This window comes from Bacillus rossius, chromosome 13 (assembly GCF_032445375.1).
Source record: "Bacillus rossius redtenbacheri isolate Brsri chromosome 13, Brsri_v3, whole genome shotgun sequence".
NCBI classification, from domain to species: domain Eukaryota; kingdom Metazoa; phylum Arthropoda; class Insecta; order Phasmatodea; family Bacillidae; genus Bacillus; species Bacillus rossius.
In genome coordinates this window covers 24,313,593-24,327,496 of record NC_086340.1, presented here as the reverse complement: position 1 = coordinate 24,327,496, position 13,904 = coordinate 24,313,593, and the positions used below count along the sequence as shown (strand labels likewise).

The following is a 13,904-nucleotide window of genomic DNA, read 5'->3' as shown; positions in this document are numbered from 1 at the left end:
GTAGGTTTAGTTAAAGTGTAATTACTAAAATAATGATAATATGAATGTCACATGCGAAATAATTTTATGTGTAGAAAGGAAATTATTTTTCCATAGCTTTTAAAAAATATTTTTTAATTATGTAACGAATATTGTTAAGAGTGAAATTTATAAGTGTTAAATGAAATTAAAAATACACTAATAGCATGACAAGTTCAAAAATTCAATCCATCGTTGTGATGCGTTATTTAATTTCAAAATGATATTAAAACTTCAATGTTTGAGATAGCTCACGCCAAAAATGTTGATAGTGTGACAATATTTCAAACATATCTGAGGTTCTCTGACCAAAATTGCCCTTCCAACTCTATTGTTAAATACAGTCGGAAACAAATATTTGGCGACGTAAAGCTGGAGTCACAAGGCCACGACGGGTCCGACAACCTCAACAGCCAATGAAAGACAAGCTCACCGTGACGTCACCGCGACAAAATACGCGCCCCGACGACCCGCAGGGAATTGATTTTATTTCTAATTTTGTCATGTCGTGTTGCACGATGGAAAGAAAAAAACGGAAAAGGCAACCTTACAGAACTAAAACTTCAAATATTTTTACCTACTTGGGGAAAAATGGAAATTTCGTTTTACGTTTGGGAACACTTTAATTTTTGTAGCGTTCCTTCATTTGTTCGTACGAACGGATGTCATCGTGTTTATGGTCATATTTGTTACTGTATACAAGCGAGTTCAGGGCTGGATTTAAATTAGTAAAGTTAAAGCGTTGAATGACTATAGAAATCAGGCAATAAAACTACAAGCATGTTCCTTCTCTTCTTTACTGTTTTTTTTTTTTTTACGCATTCTAAACTGCATATTAAGGAAGTATTTGGCTTACGGAAAAAAAAAATTCCGACGGCAATATCGGAAATCGTGGCTAATGTTGTCGTGCTGTCGCGATGGAAAGCTGTATATGATGGTTTGTACGACACGACATTTTGTATTTACGCAAATATGCATTGAAAACTCGTCGGGAGTTGTGTCAAAGTCACTAAATAGATCGTAGGAATTCACAACAGCGCCTTGGCAGCTACAACAATGAGAATCATAACGCTTTCGGATCAAATTACTTTTTAATCTCCGCCCCAGACGCCGGCGAAAGGGGGCGTGGAATCAGCAAAACGAAGGCGATGTTAAAATTCTTAGACAATATTCTACGTTCTCGCGACTTCTCGGCACGTTGTTACGTCGCGGCACCGACCCTGCCTCGTGTTCGCAGAAGGAGGACGGCGGAGAGCGCGAGTGCACGCCCAGCTTGGACGACGAGGACGACGCCGCGGACCTGGCGGCCCACTACAACAACATGGCGTCCCCGGACGCCGACAAGGACGACGACGCCGACGCCCCCGCCGGCCGGGCCTGCATCGTGCACACGCTGGCCATTGTGAGTGTCGCCCGGCCTCCGGGCGGCGGGTCGGCCGACCAAAATTGACGCCATGTTGGTTTCAGATGTATCCATACAATACATATACGCCATCTTGGTTTCAGACGTCTTTAACAAAAAAAAACGCCAACTTGGTTTCAGACGTCTTTAACCAAAAAAAAAACGCCAACTTGGTTTCAGATGTTATCATCCAAAATACGCCAACTTGGTTTCAGATGTTATCATCCAAAAAAAACGCCAACTTGGTTTCAGATGTTATCATCCAAAATACGCCAACTTGGTTTCATATGTTATCATCCAAAATATGCCAACTTGGTGTCAGATGTTATCATCTAAAATACGCCAACTTGGTGTCAGATGTTATCATCCAAAATACGCCAACTTGGTTTCAGATATCATCCAAAATACGTCAACGTGGTTTCAGATGTTATCATCCAAAATACGCCAACTTGGTTTCAGACGTCTTTAACCAAAAAAACGCCATCTTGTTTTAAGACATATTCATCAAAAATACTCCACCTTTGTTTCAGATGTCTTAATCCAAAACATGTAATTATGGTTTCAGACGTTTTCTGGCAAGGGGGTGTCCATGCATGAATTGAGTACTATGTACACAATTATTGCGTGAGGCAGCTTTTTGTTTAAATCATGGTCTGCGCCAGAACATTGTGCGGAGTGTATAGTTTGCATTGTGTAAACAATTTTAAAGAACTGTATTTTATGTAAGTGGCTGTTTAACAGCGGATAATTGTCATTCATGCCTATAAACCATCATGAGGCGTGGTCAAGCATCAATTTCCGCTGTGTGTTGAGTGTTTCAATAAGGAGATGGTGAGTTAGAGAGTGAATTCAACTACGTCAAGGCATGTCATCGGCTGACATTTCCTAACTCTATGTATTCTGTGCATAACAACTAAAGATATTGGTAATAAAAAAAGTCCAGACAGAACATGTCTGACCACTTTTCAATTTCATTTGGCTTCAATTTTGCCAGTACAACGACCAAACCTTTTCTCTTTCCAATATGACGGTCATAAAACACACTAATTTACTTTATGTGGCTTCCTACCTTATCCCTAGACAATAATACTGCTGCTCTTTGCTTCCCACGTGATAAAAACTGATTGTTTGTTATTATTGATTTTTCGTATTCGTCATGGCAAAGATATATTATTAATAGATTTTCTAAAACTGTAAAAGAGTAACTATTAATAAAAATAATTACATTCTTAGTAGTATATAAATGTATTTCCGAGCGCTGGAGTCGGAATGAGGATTGAGTATGGGGTCAATGACCGACCGCCCTGACGTAACTACAGCCATACTAGATGACCTTGACATTGACCTTAAAAATTTTCCAAAAAATAATCAAAAGTTGCGAAAATTAGCCCAAAATTCGCCAAATCCGCAAAAATGTACCATTTTTTGGGAACCAATTCTGACAAAAAAAATCAAAATATTTCGAAAAAATAAATATATCCTTATTTTGAGAGAAAAATTCCCGTTTTATTTCTTTATTTTGCAAAAATTAAAAAATTCTGATTAAGAAAAGCATCAAAAGACTTTTGCCTTAGAAAGAACCAAAATTCCGCAAAGAAGCTTAAAGTCCGCATCTACAAGCCTCAATAAGCCTCTAATAGGTAGCTTTTTCATTGATCTTGATCTTTTTCATAGACTTACAATTCTTTAATTTTTAACTAAACAATTGCTGCCATGATGTTATAATGCAATATGGCGCAATGTTTTTATACAAGGTTTATTAATAAATTTAATTTTTTTCCCCCAATTTTCTAGATTAAAAATACAGATTTTCAAGAAGGTAGCCATAGCAAAAATTTCAACGGTTATATAACAATTAAAAATGGCGTTTATAATGTCAGCAAGAATGTTTTTTTTTAAATTATAAATTAATTGTATGATTTTTTAAATATTTTCTTAATAAATTACATGTTTACTCTCGCCAGGAATCGAACCGAGGAACAAAATATATTAAATAACAAAAAAGTTTGAAGTTTTTAAATTTTTTTAGATATTTTTTTCTTCGGAAATTTAGTTATCAAAAATTAAATAATTTCAAGTATATGGACAAGGTCAAGGTTAAAGCTACCTACAAGTGTCTTATTGGAGGCTTCTAGATGCGGACTTTAAACCTCATTGTCGAATTTTGGTTCTAAGACAAAAAGTTTTCGAATTCCGAATATTTAAAAGTTTTGAGGAATAAAATGAGAGGTCAATCTCCCGGTGGTTTCCGTGGAGGAAGGATCCGTCACCATTTTTATTTTTGCCCTCACTGGTTTCGAACCTAATACTCCATTATGTAAGAGTTGTGTTTTCAATTAAAATTGTATTAATTTTTTTCTGATTTTTGGATCAAAATTACGGATTTTAAAAATTGCGAAAATGTATTAAAATGGCGGTAATTCTTTAGATTTAATTTGATTAAATAGATTTTTTAAATTAATTTTAAAAAATCCCTAATTTTTAGGTAAAAAAAATACTGTTTGTCATGACGGTGACCATAACGAAACGTGCAATGGTGAAATTCAAAATGGCGGCCATGACATCCTAATGGTCGATGTCCTGACCTCGGCGGCTTAAAAACTGCTTGAATAAGAGACATTTAAGCCGCTTTGAGGAATTTTCAAGCTGTCACCATTTTTGAGGACTAAAACGGGAAATTTTCCTTCAAAGTGGGAATTTTTCCTTCAAAATAGGGAATTTTTTTTTCTTCAGGTATTTTGGTGTTTCCCCCTCCCCCCCCCCACCTTCTCTAAAAACAGGACTTTTGGCAGATTTTGGGCAAATTGAGGAATTTTCGCAAAACTGTAAAATTCTGAAGGTCGATGTCAAGGGACAAGGTCATCAATATGGCCGCCGTGACGTAACCATCCAAGATTGTGAACTTCGACTCCACACCCAGAACTGAGGCGCCGGACCGGCCAACATACTTTTAATAGGTACCACAGTTCACAAAGTATAGGACTTTGTATGTGTAGATTATTTTATAAATATGGAAGCCCTTAACAAACTACTCGCACTTACATCAAAATAAAAAAATCTACTTAGTATCCGTCAATGCCGGACATACTGTGTTTGAGGTACTAAATACATACTTAATGTTTATTTCAGACGGTTTACTCTCTCAAAAAAATGATATAGCAAGTTAAGGCAAGCCTGCACTCTGAATTGAGACAGTCTGAATGTGTTCCGCTTGGTAAACGACGAATAAAAATATTTTTTAATAGTTAAAATGCGTATAAATTTGCAATATATGACGTTTTTATTACAATCTTATTTTAACAAACTTAAAACGTTTTGGAAATACATTATTTCTTGTTCATCTAACACTCATAACTTAAAATGGATTACTTAAAATCAAATATCAGGGAGAAAAAAAAACATATATGTTATTAGCATTGAACTAAAGTTCGTTTATCAATCTGCTACACAAAGTTCTTTTTTTATCTCTTCCTAGATTATAACTTTTTTTACTACCAAACTGCATTTTGCGTGATAAATAAAATCTGCCATGTCCAATCCTGCGGTCCAATTCCGGCGGTAGAACATATTGCTACGAGCGCGAGAGACCATACCGCGATGCCAGGTTCGGAGCTGGCTGGCGGTCACTCGCCGTGTCACGTGCGGTCCGCTGACGTAAGGCGTGCCACGCGCACCTGGCCCGATTACAAGGGTCGTCGCTACCCCCCGTCCCACCCTCCGCTCCAAACACGTCGCCCGTCGCCCGTCGCCCGTCGCTGAGCGGCCTTGAGTTTCTCGCATTCTTGCATAGATTATAAACTGGTATTGAATAAAATATGATTTCTTGCGTGGTTTTTAAACCCAGCCTTACGAGCTATTCGCTCATCATCAATCATCCATCAACAATCATCATCTGGACACTATAAACTTGTGACTTGTGTTCCAGGAACAGACGACCGTGAACAAGAAGAGTTCAGCGGCCGAGAAGTCTCCCATGAAGGTGTCGATCACGAACGGCGACATAAGCACGCAAGAGTGACTGCGAAGCCTGCAGTTCTAAACAATCAGTGGGTCGAGAATCTGTACATAGTCGTGTTGTAATTTTTTTTGGGGGGGACAAATGACACGTAAAAAAAAAATATTTTATTGTTAATATTTGAGACTTGCTTCGTGTGCTTGTGATCCAGTGACCAATGTTATAAAGATAGTTAAGTTTTTACTGTCGTTATTGGTATGTCTTTTTTTGTTTTGTTTTAAGTATTGCTTTTTTGTGTTCTCTTCCATCCATACTAACATTTCCCTATACATATCACACGAGTTTGCAATTTTTTAAGATATATGTAGAACCAAGTTCTGTAGGCAAGTAACATAATTATTTCCAGTAACCAGTAACACTTTTGCTAACACAGTTTTTATTCTTGCAGACATTGCCGTTATTAAAGAAAAGGTCAGCTAAATAATAATGTTACTGGATTTTAACTTTTCTAATGTTTTATGGCCGTGCATTTGCTAGTAAAATTTCCTATTTTTTTTAATAAGTTAAATTATTTGTGAAGCGCCATAGTGCCGAATTAAAATTTATACTGTATTTTATTTTTCGGAGGGTTCTGTCTAAAAAAACATATTCATTATCTTTTTTGTAACAGAATGAAAATTACTAAACCAAATGTTTCCAAATGCTAAACGAGCAGCTAACCAACTACATTGGCAGTATACGAAGAAGAAGAAAAAGTTGAGTGGAGAGCTGAACAGTACCGTTGAAATAAGTTGGTAATTTCGGAACGAACTCCGTTGTACAGACTGCCATTTTTTGGTGTTGAATTAGCGCGCTCCATTGTGTCGTGTAATGCCCTAGCCTCTGGATGTTTTCCACCTTTAAAAAATTTTTCAGTTGTGCCCCAGTGTGTTTTCACTCCCTGACTCCGTGACGTAGAAGACTTATCACCAGTTCCTGTCGTCTCGCACAGTAGTTGCACTAGCGGTGTGATTTTCATTTGTACGGATCCTGAAACTGTCGGTCGTTTGTTTCGAATCTGGTTTAAAAAAAATAATAAAAAGCAGCATCACGTAAGTACACAGTGGCAGTAGTTTTACATTTGCTTGTTGTTACCACTATTGTTTATACGTTGTCACGGATTTCTCTTTTTAATTTTCATGGCAAAGACAAAAAATAAAGTGTAAATACTTGTAACCGTTAAATATATTTTGTAAACTTTTAATTGAATATTTCATGGTGTCTAATTACGACAAATTTCTTAATATTTCAGTAATCCATTTGTGATGTATTCTTGTGAATGGCAAATTATGTACTGTGTATGGAAAATATGATAAAAATACTAAAATGAAAAACAAATGTGTCAGTATTTATTTAATTAAGTTAAACATTGCAGTTAATATATTTAGAAAACCTGGCTTTGCTCAAAAGAATAAAATTAAATTGGGTTCTATGTACATTAACATTATGTACTTACAGGTACACTCAAATTTGTAAAAGAAGTATATACATATATAAAAATTTTAATGAGCATTTTCTTCTAACAAAAGCGAATTTTAAAATGAAATAAACCTCAAAGGAAATTGATGCCTTAAACGTTTTTTTTTATGTTAAACAATTTATACTCTTTCCATCAAAATTTTTTCTTGTCTTTCTTTTACTTTCACCGATTTTTAGTGATTTATGTAAACCCTTTTATTAACTACTAGCTGCAGTACCCGGCGTTGCCCAGGCTGAACACAGGGTGAAGGGAACTTTTCTCGAAATCAGATGTAGACAGTAATTGTCTTCTTAATTTGAATGTCAAGTGTGCAAAATAATTTCTATCACTGGCAGAACCCGGAAGACGTTGTTATTTACATCTATATATCTAAATATAGATGGTCTTCATGTAATATAGACTCTATAAATCACTATAGAAAATGTGTAAAAATGAAAGATCACTGATATTGAAAAGATTTCATTATCTAGATAATGCGTTACAATGTCTCATTTAATTTTGTTCTGTAATTTGTTTGAAGTAGGTACACATATACAAAGCATCTATCCATCTTTCTAAATAAATATACATCTCTATCTTTGTTTTAACTCTATATATAAATACACACATATCTCACACTATCTCCCTCCTCTATATACCAATCTCTATACCTCTCTATATATTCTTCAATATAGCTCTAAATTGCACTTTATCTAACTCTAATTCATTCTATATACCTCTCCCTATCTCTCTGTATCTCTTTTATATTTCATTCATTTAAATTCTGTAATGTGTATGCACTCATACAACGAAAACACACGAACTGCCGCTGAACTATATGAAATACACAAATTTGTTGAAACAATTCGTGCGCCACATATTGTAAAATAGTTGTAATAACTCAGAAACCTTTGTGGGCATGCGCTTAACAAATCACCAAAATTTCATCGCAATCAGATTAATGGTATAGGTACGCATACGGAACAAACGAACGAAAATCCCAAACGTAAGGGACGCTCCAAACGATAGCGTGTTTAAAATTCAAGGCAACGCTATCTATTTACGAAGTTCAAAACTAAACTGATATTAGCGCCGTTAGTTTGCTAGCCGCCGCGAGCTCCACTAAGCGGACGGATCTCGCCAAAGAGAAGGATAGGTAGTTGCTAGACCTTACTATGTGTGCGACCATGTGGCGGATATAGAGAAATGACCCACACTCACTCACTATTTGTATGGTTATGACCTATGATTTTTTCTGTCATGAAAGTGAATTTATCATTTTTTCAATCCAATATGGAAAGAATTTCACATTAATATGTAGCCTGTGTGTTAATCCATGTTATAAACCATCTGTGTGCCAAATTTAATTCAAACCCGTTACGCCATTTTTGAGTGATTGAGTAACAAACATACATACATAAAAACTTTCGCATTTATAATATTAAGATACTAGCTTTTAACCGCGGCTTCGCTCGCGTTATGTCCTTAAGTATCAAAGATCATTGCAAAGATATCATGGAATCACTGGAATCATCAGTATTTAAAAAACTGAAAACATGCTTTATTGAAATATGTTTCACTATTACAAAAAAAATTTAATCCTAACATTTTAAAAAGTTCAAAGTATTAACGTAGAATAAAAAAATAGATTAATTAATATTCTGCCCCAATTGTGTGATCCGAAGCCTCGTTCCATTACATAGTCGAGGAGCATCTAGATTTCGTATAAGCGTAACTTGTAGGCCTACAATTAGTTTCGTTTGAAGTTTATGTGAGGGTACACCCGAAAGTTCAAGTGAATTTAAAAACTCCGAAGGATATGAAGTGCTTTGTTCTGTATCCATGATTGTACCTATTGACAAATACTCAATTTCCCCTTGCACCTCTTTTAAAATATAACTGTAGATTTTATTAACGATATAAATTTTTTGGCACCAATATGGCTCTTGCGTACAACCACCGATCACTATTCAAATTTTGCTGCAAGTCCGGGAAAACTTGAGTAATTAGATCCACATCATTTTCACTAAATTACGAAATTCTCTTTAAAGTAATAAATAACATTCAGCATAAATGTCCAAACAACAATCACCGAAGAAAATAGACACCTAACCTCAAAAATTTAAAAAGTTTAAGTATTGCTTGGCGGTGACAGAAAAATAAAATTGATTAGTAAATTGACCGCCGGTATTATATTATTAAATTAGCGAATTATTTACTTTACTTATTTAAACACCAGATGGTGTTAAATGTCGTTCAAATTACTCAAACTCGCAGTCAGACGATCATAAATAAAAATATCAATTTTTTGCCCTTCGGAAAAAAAAACTTTTTTTTTCAATAAAAAGTATCCCTTGTTACTTCTTATACCTCCAAGAAAATGTGTACAAAGTTTCATGATGATCAGTTAAGTAGTTTTCGCGTGAAAGCGTAACAAAAAACTTACATTCACATTTATAATATTATATATACCTATAAGTAGGGATAAAAGCTCATCTATCACTTATAATAAATAAAACAATAACTGGATTTTAAAAAATTTAGAGAATAAAGAGGTAACTTTTTAAAAATCCTATTTTCAATTTATTTATTTAAATTTTGTAATATTTTAGGACTTTGTGCCTGAAATTAACAGATCTCCAAGATGGCGTTTGCTGGTATGGTATGGAATGGAAGAGTAGATTTAATAGCGTGGGAAATTTTTTTACAGATTTTGTTTTAAATAATTTTGAGAATTTTCGTCTTAGTTTTAAATTGATTTTTCAAAATTTTCAATATAGTGGCCAAGATAGGGAACAATATAACGGCCGATTGGGTATCTGACGATCTGGAATTGAAACTAGCGCTCTCTAGCGGATAACAAATGAAGCAATATGGTGAATGACACTAGCACACTTAAGCATATAAAAACAGAATCCAATATGACTTCCGTGACATTGCAATGGCAGGGTCATTATTATATGCCTTGATATTGTTGGCGCGAGGTTTTCCTTGCGGAGACTGTGCAAAAAGGATATTTAAGTCTTTTTTTTATTCATGCATTGGAAAATGAACTCGGAACCTCCCAAGTTCATGACGTAAGTATTTTTATTATTAAGTAATATTTAAGTAGCGTTTACATTTATTAGATTCGAACCAAGTAATCAAAAATAAACTATGGAATTACATTGTATTTAAATATTTTTATGATAAAGTTGTTCTTAAGTTTTGTTGTATTTTTAATTTATTTTTAAATCACACATGACATCCATGATGGTGGCGGAGAGAAATTGCTATATAATCAAAGATAGATCCTTTATAGCTGTGAAAGTAAAGGTCAAATGTCAATTTCATGAACTCACATAATCCTTTATAATAAATGGACCCTCTTTAAAGAAATTTTCCAATATATAAAAAAAACTGTATAAGGATTTTGGCATTTCTGGATTTTTTAAATAAACTTACCTCAAAAAATTTACTTTGGAGGGAAAAGAAAACTTAAATTTCGGGTTATTTTGTGGAAATTTTATTTATGTTGAAGTAAAAAAAAAAAATCCAGCCCAATGTCGTCAAGATGGCAACCGCAACCGTGACGTATTCCAGACTATACACCTGTGTCAGTACCGGCCAAATTATTCTACTCGTGTCATAAGCATTTAATGAAATCTGTATTGTTAACACACAGATAACTATTCAACTTTTTGTCGTTTCATAAATAAAACACGGTTATTAATATTACTTTAGTTACACGAAAACTTAGTAATAAAATCTAATTTAATACATTTTATGGTCAGAATGTTTCAATAAAGAGTACATTGTTAAAACAAACTGCATCCCGTGTGTTCTGAATGAAGGAAAGACTGGTGGGAGTTATTATTACTCACCACCAAATTATCATGAACAAGCTGTAGTAGCCATTTTTGAGTGGTTAAATTGCCAGCTCATGTCGTAGCGTTCTGCTATTATATATATATATATATATATATATATATATATATATCAACAGTATCACAATATAATCACTTTGTAATGGTCGCCACTAATGAAATAGTTTAGATTAATTTAAATTAAAATATGTAAAAAAATATTTACTAAACATAATTTACATATAATAAATACTTGCACACCACAAGCTAACACTATATAACTATTGTCGAGTATCGTTATTTTAGTAAATAATTTTTAATGAACATCCTGTAAAGTAAAAGAAATGAAAATCACCATATATTTTAATTCAATATGTGAGCTGCACTTTCTCCAATTTTTATCTAAATCGGGTTACTAATAAGGCGGGATTAAGTAACAATTTTACAAAAATCCGTATTTTCACAGAAAAAAAGGCTTTTTTAATCACGTGCATTATATGCTTTTCTTTACTATTTGTTTAGACTCATATAAAATTAATTTATAAATAAAACTTCCTCTACTTTCTTATCATTAGCAATGTAAATCTAAAAAAAAAAATTAAACATATACACGAAGCAAATCTTTTTGTTTGTTTTTCATGCTAAGTTTCTTATAAAATTCTCCTTAGTATATTTGGTGATATGGATCTTTATTGACAACACTTATCAGAGGATCTCCGGCGGCTGGTTCCGGTTTGAGGTGGAGGTGGCGGCTTCCGCTGCCTTGGAACCTACATCTCCGATGACGTCACGGCGGCCATCTTGGACGATGACGTCACCGTTGCACTTTTAGTTACAGACGCAATCTTGTATGGTGACGTTGCGGTGGCCATCTTGGATAACCTTGATAATTGATCTTACCCTTCGACTTCAGTCGCCATCTTAAATTCCACAACCTTTTCATCGAACGCCCAAATACCCTTTATGTTCCAATTTTTCATTATCGTTGCCATCTTGAATTCTAATAACATGTACGCCATCTTGGATCTGATGTCTCAACCACTTTTTTTTTTTTTTTTTTTTAGATTCTAACGAAACAGACACAATCTTGTCGTCTGCTGGAGGCCACCATCTTGGTTTTATCTGTTCCGCTGGAGGCCGTAATTGTGGATAGCGACATATTTGTTTCTGCTGTTCTTTACTAAAGAGTGCAAGCACCGCTCTGTCTCATGCACATAAGGTCGATGTTCAATTACCTGCTAAATTTGTGGTTTCTATCGAGATAATAAATTTAAATTTTTTTTACAAAATGCATTGGAAGCGCTGTGATTCGAACAATGACAGCTCGGACCTCTAGGTTAGAAAACATATACCTTTGACCGTACGGCCATTGAGATATTTACCAGACCGAGAAGTAATTAAGATATATAAAAAACACACATTCGGACATGTATTTTTTTTTTTTAATTTGAAGGAATAATAGCATCACCTGCTAAGGGATGTAGACGCCGTCTTTACTTCAAGTACTTGCTACCAGGAGCGCTAGTTAATACACATCGCCTGCTAGAGGGCGTCGCCACCTCTTGTTTTCAGTAATCTATACCAGGAACGCCCAGCGTACACAACGAATGCCAGAGTGCATTGCTGCCATATTAGTTTAATTTTTAGCCGCTATAGTACAGGAATCATATATAACTATGGTGTCCGCCATTTTGTTGGTCATCTTAGCCGCCATCTTGGGTTTCTTTAAGTATTAAGCTAGAAATTCGGAAAAAATATATATATTCCAAAAATTCATTAAAATAAATTACTTGTTAGTTAACTGAGTGATTTGATCGATATACTTCCTTGGTTCAATTCTTAATCGATACCAAAATAATTAAATTAAAATTACGTCGAGTTTAATATTGAAGACATTAAAGAAGAAGATTATCTTAAAAATATTTATAGAAAACACAAATACACGACAATATACAATCATCCACTGACGGCCATTGTCTTGCTGATGACACTGTAGGAATTGAAATCTCCTGCTTCGATAAAGCAGTAGGTAAAACTGTTGACGCCGTCGCCATCGGAATCCCTGGAGGTGTCAGCAACGTTCCCATCGAGGTCTGCACTGTTGATGGTAGGCCTTCCATCGAGGTTGTCGTCAAAGATGATAAAGACGTCATCGAGTTCTCAAGGATAGACGATTACGAGACACATGCACCGGACCAGTCAAACGAGACGATCCTCTCTGCACGAGAGCCAGAGGCGTACTGAGAGTCCCATCGTCCAGTTCACACTTATATACTCGCAGCGACTGGCATGAGACGCGAGTCAAAAACATTGGCCAGTTTAATTTTTACAGGAATTCTGATGGACTTGTTGCGCAATTATCGGGATCAAAATGTATTTTCTGTGTCAAGACTTTTGACGTGACAACGTCTAATAAATCGATGAACGCCGGCTGCACGCAAGAAAAAGGATGACTCATTGTCCCATTACGCAGATTTTCCCGTTACGTTTTGTCCCGTTACGCTCATTGTACGCTTGCGCTGCATCTATCTCTCTTCCACTCGATTGGAACAACCGTCGATTTGACTTTTTCGAAGCACATTAAACTTTAAACACTCCCATTCGTTTCCTACTTTTCCTATCATCGTCTTATCCTTAACAGAATAACACAGATTGGAAGAAGTTAAATAGCAAACATGTATAAAAGTTATAGTTAAAATAATCTGTTCGTTAAAGTAATAAACATATTTGAATTAATGAGTGCAATAAAAGTAAATTTATCAATTAAATTTAATCATATCACTCATTCTTTGTATCCATACAAAATAGTGATAATTCAATAAAAATGATTCAATTTTATTCATAAAAGTATGCAATCATTTCATCAATGTTTTGTTATGACGTTGTCACGTTAAACTATCGTCCGTAAACCGACTTTACAGACAACCAATTTTTTTTTCTCCACATGTTTAGTGCTAGGCATCATAAAATATATCACTGTCCTTTTAAGTAAATTGAGAACTCTGTATTGTTTGCTGTATGCGGTGATCAACTGTCATGTGGAGATGTCCTGAAATTACATTCCAAGGTATGCGAATGACTTGCTTCATACTCTAAGAAGACTGTATAAATCGAGATTGTTATAAGTTTGTTTTTTCTTGTTCTTGTAGAAATTATGTAATAATTGTTTTATTTGTAATTATGTTT

At 34.8% G+C, this 13,904-nt stretch overlaps 1 protein-coding gene across 3 annotated transcripts in view; it reads left to right on the top strand.

Annotated features, from left to right (window-relative positions):
• Positions 1-5,616, top strand: part of LOC134538386 (uncharacterized) — an 835,281-nt gene extending 829,665 nt beyond the window's left edge. For all 3 annotated transcript variants that reach the window (XM_063379668.1, XM_063379669.1, XM_063379667.1), the window contains 2 exons: positions 1,256-1,420; positions 5,346-5,616. In XM_063379668.1, coding sequence (XP_063235738.1) covers positions 1,256-1,420; positions 5,346-5,438 — 258 coding nt within the window. In that variant the 3' untranslated portion in view covers positions 5,439-5,616. The remainder of the gene's footprint in view (positions 1-1,255; positions 1,421-5,345) is intronic.
• Positions 5,617-13,904: the final 8,288 nt, after the last annotated feature.